The sequence below is a fragment of the Danaus plexippus genome, assembly GCF_018135715.1.
Source record: "Danaus plexippus chromosome 3 unlocalized genomic scaffold, MEX_DaPlex mxdp_34, whole genome shotgun sequence".
In the NCBI taxonomy this organism is placed as follows: domain Eukaryota; kingdom Metazoa; phylum Arthropoda; class Insecta; order Lepidoptera; family Nymphalidae; genus Danaus; species Danaus plexippus.
In genome coordinates this window covers 1,015,666-1,032,424 of record NW_026869846.1, presented here as the reverse complement: position 1 = coordinate 1,032,424, position 16,759 = coordinate 1,015,666, and the positions used below count along the sequence as shown (strand labels likewise).

At 35.3% G+C, this 16,759-nt stretch overlaps 2 protein-coding genes across 3 annotated transcripts; both read left to right on the top strand.

Annotated features, from left to right (window-relative positions):
- The first annotated feature begins 254 nt into the window (after positions 1-254).
- LOC116766982 (bifunctional phosphoribosylaminoimidazole carboxylase/phosphoribosylaminoimidazole succinocarboxamide synthetase) lies at positions 255-3,974 on the top strand. The gene is made up of 8 exons (XM_032657130.2): positions 255-416; positions 821-1,024; positions 2,018-2,275; positions 2,523-2,648; positions 2,746-2,831; positions 2,961-3,129; positions 3,271-3,488; positions 3,591-3,974. The coding sequence occupies exons 1-8, from the start codon at positions 398-400 to the stop codon at positions 3,780-3,782; spliced, it is 1,272 nt and encodes a 423-aa protein (XP_032513021.2). The 5' UTR covers positions 255-397; the 3' UTR covers positions 3,783-3,974.
- A 1,366-nt stretch (positions 3,975-5,340) lies between these two features.
- On the top strand, positions 5,341-16,369 carry LOC116779230 (uridine-cytidine kinase). Of its 2 annotated transcripts, none has more exons than XM_032673439.2 (6): positions 5,341-5,542; positions 9,163-9,422; positions 9,511-9,650; positions 10,386-10,483; positions 10,628-10,676; positions 11,079-13,721. In XM_032673439.2, the coding sequence occupies exons 1-6, from the start codon at positions 5,354-5,356 to the stop codon at positions 11,225-11,227; spliced, it is 885 nt and encodes a 294-aa protein (XP_032529330.1). In that variant the 5' UTR covers positions 5,341-5,353; the 3' UTR covers positions 11,228-13,721. The 2 variants fall into 2 exon arrangements, with proteins under 2 accessions (XP_032529330.1, XP_032529339.2); XM_032673448.2 differs by lacking the exon at positions 11,079-13,721 and adding an exon at positions 14,117-16,369 and having other exon boundaries at positions 5,343-5,542.
- Positions 16,370-16,759: the final 390 nt, after the last annotated feature.

Below are 16,759 nucleotides of genomic sequence, written 5' to 3'. Positions count from 1 at the left end.
CAATAAATTATCACGTTCTCTGACTTAAGACAGAAAAATTAAAAGTAAAACAATTGACAAAATTATGTAATTAATTTGTTTTATTTCTCATACTTAATGAAACAATAAAAATGCCAGCAGATACACTACCCACCAGGTGTTGGAGTATAAATAGTGATTATCAATTTAAATGGCATTATAATAATATAAATAATTATCAAGTATCAAAATCGATCGCCTCTGCTATAACAACTTGTTATCACAAGCCGTCAGCCGTCAGACCATCGCGTATACGAGCACGTGGTAATCTTACTTGCGGTTCTCAAAAACTTTATAAAGGGAATCAGATATATAGAAGACCTGACGCACGATCGCTTCAGCCCTGTCAAGCCGCATCTTTCCCTGCAATTTATAAAAAATGGCTCTCCCAAAAGAAGGTAAGTTATTACAACTTTATATAGTAGAGGAATACGGCAAATTTTAGTAGGTAACCGGCGTGTAATACCATTTATTGTAAATGTCCGACTTTTCGAACTGATCACATTGGCAACATCAACTATTTACATTGTCAACATTCTCAGCTTAGAAGGAAATGGAGAACAACCTTGAATTAAATTATGATTGATTCTCTTTTTTATATATACCACTGTAGAGTTATAAACGTTTTGTTATCATACAAAAACCTTGATCTTACAAGCCACGGAGTTTAAATATTAACTATTTAGGAACTTTATTAGTCTAAATTCAAATTTAACAATTATAGTGTAGAAAAAATGTATGTATTTTTTATGAATGTGTAAAGTTTTAAGTGTCTAATATTTATATCTATTATTTTATGCAGTTGGTGGCTATAAGCTCGGGAAGTTGCTGATCGAAGGAAAGACTAAACAAGTTTTTGATCTTCCTGGGGAGCCGGGCTTCTGTCTTCTGCTGAACAAAGACAGGATCACAGCTGGAGATGGTGTCAAGGCTCACGATATGGAGGGCAAAGCCGCCATATCAAATTTGACAAACGCCAAAGTTTTCGAAATACTTAAGGCCGCCGGTAAGATATATTTCATGCTATACAGTCCTTAACAAGGAGACATCAAATTCCAATGTTTTGTAAAATAATTTTGTTATATATTAAAATTATAGAAAATATTTGTCGTTTGAGATAAAAAAAAACATGAATAGAATTCGTAGAGCTTATCAGCATTATCTCCTACCAGTAAAGGTCGTCTTCACATATAAGTCTCCAGTTATCATAATCACAAAACGAGAAATCCTTTGACCTATATTATCTGTAACATTACTGTCATATGCAATTACAATTCTTAACATTCCTTCGTTTCGTTCAAAAATTTAATTTTAATAGATTGCAGGTAATCGTTTTGGAAACAAAATAACAGTTTGTGTTGTTTTGGTGGCCTCGTGACAATATGACCTGTCTTGAGAAAACATGATAGCGTCAAGTTATGCAATACAAGCAACATATTAAATCACATTCAAAAACAACATCGTTAAATCATTAAGGGTCAGAAATTTGTCGTGCATTACAATGACTTTGAGGTTGCTTTTAACATGCCTCCATATTCTGGCTCTTATGGCTTTAAAAGCAATTTGAGGATAATATTTATTTAATGATTAGTATCCACTAATATAAAAATATCGCAAAAGTTGATATCGCTTATATTTTTGATGTTCGTTATTGATTTTCGCCATTTTCGTGACATATTTCGCAAAAACTTTTCTGGATTAAAATTATAATTGGGTAAATACAAAATTTTATTCAAATCTATTTCGATTTTTTTTTTTTCATCTCGATTGCATCACGACAATGTCCAAGTAATAGACAGTTGTTCACATGACCCGCAAACAGTTACAAAATCGAAAGTTTAGAGACGTGATTAAATTCATAATAATGTTTCCAATGTCAGTTCTGGGTTGCGAAAGAAAGAAGCCTATGATCACAATTATATTTTACTTCTTGCTTTCTATTATAAAACTATGCACCAGTGTGGCTTGATCCTCACCTTCAGCTCATTTATGTTTATAGGAATCAAGACCGCTTTCGTAAAGCTTGCCTCAGAGACGGCGTTTGTATCGAAGAAATGCGATATGGTACCCATCGAATGGGTCACCAGGCGACTGGCGACTGGTTCCTTCCTGAAGCGCAACCCCGGTGTTCCCGAAGGTTTCAGATTCACGCCGCCCAAGCAGGAAACCTTCTTCAAAGACGACGCCAACCACGACCCACAGTGGTCTGAGGAACAGATCGTTTCTGCTAATTTTAAAGTCAACGGCCTCGTCATCGGTACTTTAATGTTTTGAATATTTTGGAACCCACTATAGTAGTACTAGGATACTTAATTACTAGGTTTAATGTATTAAAATATTACTTCTGACAGCCATCAAATCGAAACTGTTAATATTTGTAACTTATTGCATGGTAATTGAGTCTTAATATACATTGTTTTCAAACGACATTTCATTGACAAAATACGATATAGACACGAGAATATAAAAGACAAGAAAGTTAAGACATCAACACATACTAACAGGTCAGGATGAGGTGGACTACATGCGGAAGGTAACAATCCTCGTGTTTGAAGTCTTGGAGAAGGCGTGGGCGTTACGTGACTGTGCCCTTATCGATATGAAAATTGAGTTTGGAGTTGATGCTGAAGGTTAGTTACATTAATTTTATTTCTTCTATTTTTTACTATTTCCTCCTATTTACGACGATATAGTTCCTTGAGAGATTATAATATTGTATATTTACAGGGAACATTCTCTTGGCTGATGTCATTGATTCTGACTCCTGGAGGCTTTGGCCGTCAGGTGACAAGAGGCTGATGGTAGACAAACAGGTATGTGGATTTCATTTAAGATAAGACATTAGTTACATTGAATAAAGACCAAATACTATGACGTATAAAATTGATTCTGTTTCATAAGAGTTAACTGGTGCCGTAAATCGTACAAATTATTGTCTTCAGGTGTACAGAAACCTGTCGAATGTAACAGCCGCGGACCTCGACACTGTGAAGCGTAACTTCTCATGGGTCAAAGACCAGCTCGACCACCTGAAGCCTTCGATTCATCACAAGGTCGTCATCTTCATGGGCTCGCCAGCTGACCAGGAACATTGTCAGAAGATTGCTAAAGGTGTGCACGTGAGATAATATGAGCCGATTCCCTACTTCACCTTTTCTGAACTTCTTGATTGCATTGTGTTTGTAACAGTTCCAACTTTAAACAGAGAATTTTTTTCTTAACTTAATTATGACATGAGTCCATGTTATTCAGCCGCCCGGGAGTTCGGCCTGGACGTGGACCTCCGGGTGACGTCAGCCCACAAGGCGACGGAAGAGACTCTGCGAATCATGCAGCGCTACGAGGACACGCATGGAGCGCTCGTCTTCATAGCGGTGGCTGGACGTTCTAACGGTCTGGGACCGGTTCTATCTGGCAACACTTCCTATCCTGTCATCAACTGCCCGCCGCCGTCTGATAAACTTGTCCAGGTGTGTAAAACCTAAAAAGGTTCTTGATTCTAAAGGCCACATTGGTCGCACCTGTATAATATTTATCGTGACATCAATATTTATTAATTGATATTGTTCTAGGACATCTGGTCTTCCCTGTCTGTGCCTTCCGGTCTGGGCTGTGCGACGGTCATCTACCCCGACAGCGCTGCCCTTATGGCCGCTCAAATAATCGGTCTTCAGGACTACCTCGTGTGGGCGCGTCTCAGGGCGAAGCAGCTCGATATGGCAACATCTCTTAGGGCTGCCGACAAGAAGATCCGTAACCTCTGAGTTGTTTTAATCTTTAATTGTTGGTTGTTTTTGTACTACATATGCGACTCGAATGTACAGTATTTTGAAGGAATATCAAGAGGGACATGAGAAGTTATAATACAGAATTGTATGTGGATATATCTTTAGAACAACAACATTGATTTGTGAGAATCATTCCGTTTTATATAAATAAACGATAATTTTCATAAATGACGTCATTAACAATCATCCCAATCATCCCATATTTTGTTATTTGCTGTTCTTGTGACGGTATTACAATTTTCCAGTTCCGAGAAGTTAATTGGTCTTAAAGTAATTAATAATTATACTATTATATGAAAGAAATTCTTATGGAAAGTAATTAACTCAACAAAAAAATTTCTTACATATCATGGTTCTGGTGGACTTAAATATTATATAACAAACATGTATCCTGGAATATCACAATATTATTTTTAAACCCAAGTTAAAAATGGGATTTCATTAGTTTTCAGCTAGCCAGTGTTGTCTTAGTTGTGTTTGGGCAATGTCAAACAACCTTTTTGGAATTTTGTATTAAATGTTTTGATAAATAATTAAAGAAAAACAGAAGTATGTAGCATGGTTTCATTAGATTTGGCTTCATTTGGTTTTCTCGATGCATATACACATGAACTACATTTAGACATTTTTAATTTATTAGATATCCAACGCATTCATACAATTTTATAGTATTGTGCATATCATGATGGCTAAAGCTGTGTGAATGTGAGTTTTTAACCGAAGCTTTAAGATTAATCTTCTGGCATGAATCGCTTGCATTCTGCGTCAATAAAATTTATTTTAGTTGTTCCGTCTTCTCGTCGGTGTTGGCAGGACACCTATAAAATTTTGCCTTTGACTTAAATATGATATTCTTTATAGAATCCGTATCGGAAAACAGAGAGTCAATTGACGCCGGAACTCCAAGGAACTCCAAGACTGATTTTTGTCAGGAATAAATGTTTAGATATTCGATTTCTTTTACCAACAACTGTTCGTGTTCACTTTTCCTTCCACGTTTATCAACATATACAAGCCTATTATAATTTATATATATCTTATTTCGAGATGCTTTTCTACTTGAGGCCTATAAAAAATGCACGAGTCGATTCATAGTTGATTATATAAAAAAGAATATGTTGGTAAAAATAAATACTAACGGAGGGCATAGAATATTTTTTTATATGTTATTTTTCTGTAAAGTCTACGGAATAGAATGACCATATATATGCGGAAAGTTCTTAAGAAGCTCATTAAAAATTCAGTAATGGTTTTGGTAGAGTGTTCGCTATAAAGAATTGACTGCGATATATTTTTCGGAACAAGGCAGCAAAATATCGGCACAAGTTTTTCAATATAAGATTCCTGAGAAGGTAGGAAGGTAACACTTAATAACTCAGAATGAAAATTATAAGAATTGTATTTTGATTTTTATTACAAAGCAAACTTTGCCTAACCATTGCGTTATTGTTTTGTTACTACAATATTATTTTATCTTGCTTATATATATAGTGGTAACATTGGGTTTTGAGCAGTAGAATTTGTAAGTCATTAGTCAATTTACAGATATGTCAATGTCACTCTTCTATCAAAAGTGTCGAGTTGCAGTGTATTGTGGTAATTTAAGTGTTAAAATTACAAAAAGATTAATTTACACACACAAAATGAGTGAAAAACCAACAGTTCCCATGACTAACGGCTTCGAGAGCAAAACGCCATTTCTAATCGGAGTTGCTGGCGGTACGGCAAGTGGCAAGGTTAGTCCAGTGTCTCTTATGAATTATATTGATTTTTTCCAATAGAATGTTATGCAATAGTGATTGATAAATATTATTTTCATTATAATAAGTTGTTATTCGTAGTTAAAGTTACACATTGTTTTAATTTTTTGGGAAAGGTGGAATGTGCTCTAACCTACATTGTCTCCCATTGTTGGCAAACAAACATCCGATGTTTGGATCATGCGATTTAATTAACACAATAACAACTTAATAGCAAATGTGCTTAAGATTCTTTCACAGACGATTTTTTTAATTTATCCACTTTTAGTTAGTAGGTAATAACTTATAATATCCGACAGTAAACAGTCATACAACATAAACATAGGGAAGGTATTTAAGAAAACGGTAAAATTAAACTGACACTGTTAACTACGCATAAAAATTTTTGTAAAACACTTTTACTAGTAAGATATATATTTTATATTAAAATCGATTTTCCTAACAGACTACACTATCCATTAAGTGAATAATTATAGTAAGAGACATTAAATTTATTTTAATATTTCTAAACCGGAGTGTGTCTGATGTTTGTTGAAGAAATACCTGAATGAAATGCATATTGTACCATAATGAGATCTAAGATGACACAACATCTTGTCTGCCCGTGATCACAGTTGCTGAAAAGTAACCAAAACGTCGGGAGTATATAGTTTTTTACAAAAAAAAATCACGCGTAGTTCATCTGAAAAATACTAGTTTCATATTGTACCATTATTAGCTTTATTATTTTTGTCTGACATATAAAAGTATGTTAAATGCAGTTTCTGGGGTGACAATGAAAATTCTCCGACATATAGTATTTAATACATAACTTAAACTTACAACCTAAGTCAGTGATTGCCCTTTCGTTAGGACAGAAATGATGATATAATATTTATAATGCCATACCTTGACTCTTCTTGTTCACACCGCGAGATGACGGCTCTGTAAAATCTGCAGCATCACATACAATATGACATTTTATTCATACAATGTTGCATGAGCTGTATTCTTTTCCTTGTTTTAAATATGTTCCGCATACATAACGTAATATGTTATAATTCTAGATAAAAAAGCTCAATTTTTGTTTCTGTTTATGAACTTTTCGATATCAAATAAATTATATGAAGATGTTTAATGAACGAAGGCGTTTCTGTCTTAACATTAAAATAAAATAAAAAAATTTGTCTATGAAATACAAAAATCGAAGACTTTTTTCATGTTAATGTATTACTAAACACAGTATTAGGTTTTGACCTTAGAAGCAGGGTAATTATTGTGTTTCTTATCATATTCATTTTGTTTGTACTACAATTAGTTAATAAGAGTTAATTTTGTTTTACCTTCTCGGAAATGTTCTAGTTAGTGGATAGATAACACTAATTATGTATGGGGGTTTGCAGCAACCAGAGGGTCCAGGAAAACCTAGAAAATTATCTTTTTGTATATTTTAATAAGAATTACATATTAAAACTTATAGCCTACAACTAAGACTATGTGATAGCCACGATTTTAGGATAGCAATGCCATTCCATTGCTTGTGTGGTATCAGCAATCATCTGGTCGACACGGCTTGGTGTGTGTTCCGCATAGTCAGCAATCTCACTCATAATATAGAAGGAACGATGTTTCCCCGGCAATAATCATTTACTTTTTTATATGTTTCATGTACATAACATAATAACTAGTGATTGAAAATACAAATTACTTACTTCTAGCTGTTGCTTGCAGTTTTTCTTTCAAACTAAACATGCTTCACGGTTGCCAAAATTATCTTCAAGAGGTTTCAATAATTTTTTGTAAATTTTTTAATACCTACTACAGTGACAGTGGGATCACATTAGTACAATACTATGATTACCTCAATAAAAATGTATATATCGGTGAGTTGAGAATTTTATCCTTTTTGAAGTCAGTAAAAAAATGCTGAAGTTACTTCTTATGGCATTACCTACATGTGAGTGAAAATCTAATCATAATTGGTTCAGCCATTTCGGAGATTACTCGGAACAAACTGACAAACGTTCTAACAATTGGTTTTTTCAGCAAGTATTGTTTTGTAAGCATTTAGTGAAAAGCCTTTAATTTGAAATGACACACATTGGTGTACATATTGACCTAAATTTTATTTGTGTGTATTAATGATTTATTTTTCGAACTAATTCGTTTTTCATAAGTTATATATGTAATTAATACCAAGCAAGTGAGTTAGTCTATTGGTTATTTGAAACAGCTACATACCCTACCTGTTTGTATGTTTGGAAGTCTTTGTATAATTCTTAAATCTTTCTGATATTTCTTATAAAACTAGTGTGGTCCAAAGGTCATGCCAATTTTAGTCTCAAAGACTTAATTTTTGTTGTTTGACATTCTTGACAATGGAAATTCATCTTTCCTGCCAACCACATTGCTAGCATAAAAATAACATTACTAGAGTTTTTACCAAACCGGTCACAAACGTCAATATTACTAATCTAGTAGTTCATTTTGCTACTAGGCTTGTGATACACTATAACCTTCCGAGGTCATATTTTATACTCGTCGCTTCGGCGTTCTGCCGTTTTAAGCCGAGATCCGGGGGACGGACTTTCCCCCGGGCCCTTCTGACCCGAATTTGACCAGTAGCTCTCATCGGGCCACCCTCCCTTCCGGTGACGGTCACAAAGCCATTATTGCTAACAGCAACATACAAGCTAAAAAAATTTTTATTTTGTAAACTGTATAAAATAATTGCTTCTAACACATCCATTTAAGTAAGAGTGGCTCTCTGTAAGAGTCACGCTTTTTTTGTGCTCCAAATAAGCTTAGTATGTATTCTATATACCTTTTTTTTACGGGTGGGAAATCCTCATGGATACCACACGTCCAAGGGGAGGGGGTGTGGTTATGCCGGACTCCTACCGGCTAAAACCCACCCGGCTACCCGCCGCCATAAGTGGAGCTACGAGTGGTCGCTTTCGCATTATATCTCGTAATATTCTATATACCTAACCTGACAATATTTCCATTATGGTGATATGTTTAAATGTGTTATTTTTAAAACAAATGATTTTCAAAATTGAGGTTGTTTTTAACTTTTGAATAAAACGAAAGCCTGGTGAATTTGAAATGAAAATTCTGGTTTACAATACCATTTAATCTTTGTTTGTTGTGTATTCAAGCATTTTTTTGGATATATGTAGTTATTATATTATACTATTGTCCTAACTTGGAAGTCATCTGACTTAATGAAGATGTGTTCAATATAAAATAATTAAATTTGTTTTGATTTGGTCCCTCACAGGTATGTACATGACCGGTCATGTGCATCAGTCAAAAATATATTGAACTGTTTTATTGAAGACATTTTATATATATTTTACGCTTTCAAAGAAATCAATTAATAAATATTTTATATAAACATTTATGAATAAGCATAAGTAATTTTTTTTTAGATTTTTTATATCATTTTCTGTGAAAAATAAAAAGGATATCATTTGTGTCTACATTTAATATTTTTTTCTGTACGACATACACTGATGGTTAAGACCATATAAGTATGAATGATTTTAGAAATGTAAGCCGCAATACATAAATACTATGTTGAATATCTTCTATAAAAATATCTCCATGACCAGTCAACAGTATGCCAAAGGATTATGGAGAAACTGGGACAGCAGCACAAAGAACAAACTGAACGGCGAGTTGTCTGCATCAGTCAGGACTCCTTCTACCGCACTCTCACCACGTCAGAGAGGCTGAGGGCCGAGCGGGGACAGTTCAACTTCGACCACCCGGACGCATTTGACGACAAGAAGCTCCTCGCCGTGCTCAAAGACATCCTGGACGGAAAGAAGGTGGAGGTGCCAGAGTATGATTATATCACAAACTCTATAAGGTCAGCTGATATGTTCACTATTATTTTAAGTGAGTCATATAAAGTACAATAGAATTGTGTGGTTTAACCATATTTTACTTGATTCCAGCAACCGCTCGCACACCATCTACCCGGCGGACGTGGTCCTGATCGAGGGCATCCTTGTTTTCTACTTCAAGGAAGTTAGAGAACTCTTTCACATGAAGTTGTTTGTTGACACGGATTCCGACACCCGGCTCGCTAGGAGAGGTGAGCTTAAAAACACCACGCCATAAACACCTCTGGAGTTGAAAAGAGACAAGCAGAAAAACTTTGATCGCTTATGTTAAAGGAAAGTGGAAACAAAATACAATAGGATAGTACGGTTATTAATCGTTGCCGCTATCCAGGAACATTATTAGTATGGGGAAATCGCCAGTATTTCGCGTAAAACTTCAATGTTCAACTATTTAATGAGCCTTTATGGCTCTCAGACAGAACTTCTAAAAAAATCGTTCCACTTCTTGCATAGATACAAAACATGGAGTCCACCGAAACAAACGGACTTTTGAAAGTGCTCTATGAGGAAAAACGTTTTAAAATTTCTGATGTAGATTAACACGTACGTAAACTGATAAATAATTATGGTCGACAATTTCCCTAACGCAAACGAAAAGAAGGAACAAAATGGAAAAGTTTTCGTAGGCCTGTCACACCTTTTTCTCTAAGACAGATTTTTTACCTATCCCAGTCCAAAGAAAGACTAATTTCAGATACCAGTTTCTTCTAGATGTCAATGTTAGATAAGCATAGTCGCCTAGAATACATAAGTATTCCAGAGTTCAGTGGTGTTTGCGTTTATACTAACTAGTTTAATGCTTCATCCAAAAAAGAAACTATTTAGACCTCTCGCTTCAACTTCGAGATATAAATACTTAACTCTTAGAAAAATACTGTGACAAGCGATTGGTGGTCAATGGGGCAATAAATTCTCTGTGCTTTCAGTACCTCGCGACATCATGGAGCGTGGCCGCGACCTGGAACAGGTCCTCAACCAGTACATGAACTTTGTGAAGCCCGCCTTCGAGGAGTTCTGTCTGCCGGTCTGTATGACTCATTCATATTTAGAAATGCTCACACACACACGCACACAAAAAAACACTCACGCACACACACACGATGTGATTCCATATCGTACAAAACCCCTACTACCCACGCTCACATTTTTTGTTTCTTATATTTTACAGACAAAGAAGTTTGCTGACGTCATCATACCGAGAGGCGCTGACAATCTAGGTGAGTGATTTATTTATTAATCATCAACAATACTGCCGTTTCACAAATAATAACGAGACCAGTTAAGCTGACCCCAGGCCCCGTCTGTCAGTTCTCACGGACGTTAAGATATAACGACATGTTAATTGGTTATTGGAAATATGAGGAATACTCCTTTATGAGCGTTTGGAAATGGGATGTACTTTATGTAGTATGCAGGCTGAGCCGGCGACGGGACGTCGGATCGAAATGGTAAATTAATTTGATATATTGAGTTTGAACCCGCCAGAGGTGAGTCCAAGGTCATGGCCACTGCAATAAGCGCCTACACAAACCGAATCCACCTTCTTGCAGCGGCTATGCCTTGTGTAGCTGCTTCGGACCTTATTACGTTGACTTAAGGGAGTTTTTCCGTTGTTGCAGTGGCCATTGACCTTATCGTGCATCACATTTGGGATATTATGTATAAGAAGCGACCGGCGAAGATTAGCAACGGTTGTAACGGTCATATCGAGGAGGAGGGGAACGGCAGGCGGCTGTCCGGCAGCTCGGAGGACACGCTGAGCCGATAGTGACCGCGGACCAGACCCCGCACCCTGGTACTGCACACGGAGACTGGCCAGTTGCTCCTTCATGGATCTTCCATCGTAGTTTTAACGAAGATTTATGAATCGAAAATCGGATATTCTCCACGTGTCGTATGAAGGTGAAGGTGACCACGACCAGCTCGCGACCGGATCGAAGATGGCGTGTGTATATATTAAATATATCTGTTATATTAGTGTCGAATAGAAAGCTCCACGCGGAGCCTCCTCACCGCCCCAGTGATGTCGTTCTTCCTGACAAGGTTCCAGTTACTTTTACTATAGCCACATATACTGATCAGACTTTGTTTTAGATTCATCTGGTTTCCAAGATCTTAATTTATAAGCTGAGCACACACGTGGGATTCGATTTAGTATTATTTACTAACATTTGCTTACATTTTTGTAGCACAATTTTTTAGAAAAACAAACCTTGATTAAAATACAGAATATAAATTTCATCTGTCATTGATATATAAAAAAATCGGTATTCTATTACAAACTGAATACCCGACGGCACAAACATTGCATCATAAGTCTTGCACAAATATTCGGTAACGTTTCCAACACGTGTGTCCTAACCTTTACAACTAACCTGTATTATTTAATAGTAAGGAAATGTATATATAAGGCTGAAACGAAATTTAGTTTAAGGAAGCGGTGTTCATTATTTTTCTAGAACAGTTCGAAGTCTGTGTTCAAACATTAACTTTTAAATACAGTTTGTATAATCTGTTCAGCACGTCACTGCGACGGCGGCAGTGAGTTGGCGCGTTATAATCTGTTTCTCTTCCGGTATGCATTTATATTTTTATTAAAAAAACGATTTGCATTCGAATCCATAGCAAATGATTTAAAGTTAATTAATAATACTCCACAAATTAACTACCAAGCCTGGTTATTTAAATAGGTATATTTTTTATACTTTTCTGTTGTAATTATTATTTGACTCAGACAAATTTGAGCGCTACAAAGCATTACTCTTATGGTAACACTGCATTTACAAATGTTTTGATCATTTTATCAGAATTTCAAATTATATTCGATAGTCTCGTCTATAATTAAAAAAAAAAATACACCAGCGATCTCCACCCGAATTCCAATAACCATGTGATAAAAAAAATTATTAAGCGTATACAATCCCAGGGTAGCCGTCAGCGGCGGCGACCTCTCGCGTCCGCCCTTAGTTCAGGCCATGGTGCGGAGCAAGAGGCACTGGGAAGCCGTCTCCTCCTGCGAAGCAGTCATGCTAGCTAAGGAGGATGCGGAGCGCGTGAGGGAATGATCCTCCTCACGCCCCAGCCGCCGCAGGGGACGCTCCAGGCGTTGGGGATCGCGAGACGATCTCCAGCCACCGTAAGCGCGGGTTTGCGGACGGCGAGCAAGGGTAGCTTGTCGCCCGATCAAAACCAGACCTAAGCGTACGGCGTGTAGCGTACCATCATATCACCACAGATGGGGCCCTAGAGCCGTTGCCAAGCCGGGTTGCGGTTGCAAGCGCAATGATGTACCGTGGCCTGGCTCAGAGCAGGAGGGGTTTTTAGTCAGTAAGAGTATGACACTCCCTCTTGCCCCACCCAGGACAAGAGGGGTCATATGATGATTTTCCCCTTTATAAAAAAAAACCACGTATACTATACAAAATATTATATTGTACATTGTAAGTTAAGGCGCTATTATAAACATGTAAAAAAAGGTAAAAACATGTACAAGCAGCACTTACTGTACACCTAGTAAATGTTCATCGTGAATCGAAACTGACAGTTAAGAGTATTTAATTGACGATGCCATCTACTAGGGACTCATGTTGCTTCTCAATTAGACTTGTAAGTTGAACTTCGAGTATCCTATTTTATTAAATAATTTAAGCGTAATTTTATGTTATGAATACTTTTTTTAATGTCTCAAAGGTTACTATAATGTCACGCGTCATCTACAGATATAGATTTTTTTCGTTTGAATAAAATACAAGTTCTTTGTAATAGTAGTAATTACAAAATTTAATGTCAAAATTTATTTTATTCATCTGTTAGTTAAATTTAAATGGTTTCATATCAAAAACCGTGTGACATTGACAGCTGTCATTCTGAAGGCTGTCATTAATTTCCAAAATTTACAATGTCTATGTATTTATGTCTTAAGGGTTGTTCTAATATACACGATGCATATTCCCTGTGTATTACTGTAAGAGTTTCAGGTTGTCTTATTTTATGTTAAGAAACATTTTTATTTTATTTCAATTCTGATATATTGTCACACCCCTCAGTGTTGACGTGAATTTGACAGTGATTGTTTTTTTCTTTTTTATTTGTGATTTTTTTTAAATCAAACTATATAATTATTCTAAATTGTTTTAAGCACAATTCTCGTAATTTGTTGGATGTTATGTAACAAATTACATCGCTTGTTGTTATATTGTTATGTTATGTGTTATGAAATGCAACTACATGTAACGGATATATAATAAAGTGTTCGAGAACGTTTCGTTTGTTTCATTGGTTAATTATATAAAACTATTTGCGAGAAACATTAACATTGAATTACGCTTGATAAAAAAAAAATATAAAAAAAAACTTCCTTTGGATACAGTTTATGTTTGTATCTGTGGAAGAAAAATAAACTGCGACAAACGTCAGACGTCACACTGAAAGAAATTTGGCGCAATTTTTTACGTCCCAATAATCTGATCTCCGTCGAGATACGAACTTAGATATTAATGTCCGTGAGATGCAAACTTACAAACTGCGCTACGAGGGCTCGCATCTGGGGATGACTAAAACGTTACCGCTCACTTCTAACAACAATACGTTTACATAGTTTAATTCGATTATTCAGTCCAAGAGGAATTCTTTTGTTAATATTTTATTCGCTTTCCAGTGGCCATCGACCTGATAGTACAACATATATCGGAGTATTTGAAGCAAAAGCCGACGGACAAGAGCCAGCTGTACCCCGGCCTGTCCACGCCGATCCCTTCCAGCCCTCACCGAGCCGGTAAGAGCGGGAGACCACATTAATAGTGAAACTAGAATAAGGTTACGACAGAGTTCCGTGTGCTGAGCTTGGTTTTGTTTTATCTAACATCAGTAGCTTCATTAGAATTGTTTCAAATTTGCCTTTAAATATTGCCGACGATTGAAGAGGGGGAAATAGAAAAAATATAATTATTTTTTTTACTTGACTTTCGTAAATACATGGCTACAGATAGTTACCTTGCGAATCATTTTAAAGAAACAAATTTTAAAACATCAATTAGCCGAATAGAATATATCCACCTGACTTTGTTGGACCTGATGGGACGATTATGGTGAAATTTACTGTAATGGCTAGGATTTTGTCAACAAATAAATAGTTTCGTAAGGAAATTAACTATAAGCAACCATTGTAAGTCTCGTTTTATATTACTATTGCTGCTAAATTAATAATATCTGTAAGCAATAAAGTTAGTGAACGCAGCCTTATAGTTCTATTTCATGTGTTATGTGTAAACTCGAGCTGTTACTTAGTGTCCACTGGACTTAAAATTCGTTATTGTTTCTCAGAACGGTATTTAATTTCTTATCATATCCAATATTTCTTGTAATATGTTGCTATAAGTAATTATTTATATTTTTTTACTGTTTAGTGTTACCATGATTAGAAACTTAAATGTAGAAATCGTAATCAGAGCACTCATCTCTTGTCGTTCACACGGGTACAAAATAAAGAATTTTATATATAATCTTTCAATTTGATTAGAAAAATTTACAATTTTAATAGATTCCGCAGGCTTAGCAATGCAACTAGAACGCGAAAGCTTTTAATGATTAAGCAAAATTTTAAAGTCCATGACAAAAGTAGTGTTCACTATCACCGATGCTATAAAATACATATCTTCTTACATATGACGTAAACAGTAAAACACTTATCTATTCTATGGATCGCGTGAAACAAATATATTTATTTATAATCTACCGGCGCGTCGTCCTAAAATTTTAAGAAGCTGTTCTTGTTAACGTAACTTAAGTGTAACTATATTTAAATAATTCTGATATTACAATATAATTATATAATATTAATTTACACGGAACGTTTTATTTATTAAGCTTCCAGGGGTCGACAACATTGGTTGCTATGTTGTATATTTTTTTTATCATTGTTTAAAACTAGTTGAAACAAAAAATATTCTGACGACAGCATCCTCACTAGTAACCGACTAGTCATTTGAGTAATGCTTTTAGTGATATCGCTGTATAGTAATTAAATATTATGTATAAAAAAATAAATATGTAAACATTTTCGTTTTTTACATGAATACATGTAACACGTTAAACAAATTTTCGATAACGGGACTGAATGTCACTAGTCTGGTTGCGTTAAATTAACTAAATTATTCTTAACGTAAGTTTTAGAACGCTGAAGAGGCTGTTAAATTTGGTTGTTGAATTAGATTGTTCATGTGAAACAACGCTGCAATTATATATGTATTTATCGGTTTTGAAAAAACTTATATACATTATTTATATGTAAAAAAATATATACTGAGTGTCTAATTAAAGTAACCGTAATTTTATCAAACTGTGTAGATGGAACCGCTTAAATTAACTCTTCATTTTATACCAAAGAATTTTCGTAGCTGTTGTGGTGTTGTTAGTTTCGAGTAAGATAACAAAATTTTTAGTTAGCAGATTCACGAGGTCTGTCTGACGTGAGACGTCACATTCAACTGACAGTGACAGGTGTCACTTTTGCAGTGTATTTAATTTTTTGTGTAATTTCAAAGGATATTTCATTTAGTTCTTATCGTTGTTACTTTTTTCATGTTTGGACTTGTCGCCATTAATTTTGTAATTATCTTTCTATTTACAACTGCTAATAATAATAGCACTTAATCTCTTTATTATAATCTATATTTACTTCGCACACAATACTTTTCTGTTTATTTTTTATAGGCGTACGATACATGTTCATTCTGAGATTTTTTTCATATAAGACGTAGTAGTTCTATAGCATATCTCATATACCGTTATGTTACTCAATAATTAACAGCTCTTTATCTTGTATACAGAATGCACAATCTTCTATTTAGTGTATAGAGTTTAATTACACAAATTATTGTACAAAGTTATTCAATAAAATTATTTTAAAATAGATTTGAATTTTATTTTAATACCGATTGTGACTAAGATGTGGATACTCAGGAGGTCACTCTTATGCATACTTCTATGTCATGGTTATCGATGGAGAAAGTAACTATGAATTGCGGAACAGAATCGTAAATGGCTCGAGTGATTGGCAGAAATAGGCCTCGATAGCACAAAATTCAAATGTGTTGGGATTTAAGGCGTGTCCTTAGACTCACAGCTATAATCATTTATGGTATAGTTCTCCAGTCTGTCGATTTTGATATTTTTGGGTCTCTTTTGCAGGATGTCTGGGCTCTTGATTATTTGGACTTACCCGGAGAATCAACTAAGGATAGATGAAATGGCGACACGTCCTAGCCAATATAGTCTACAAACTATGACTGCCTCGATAATG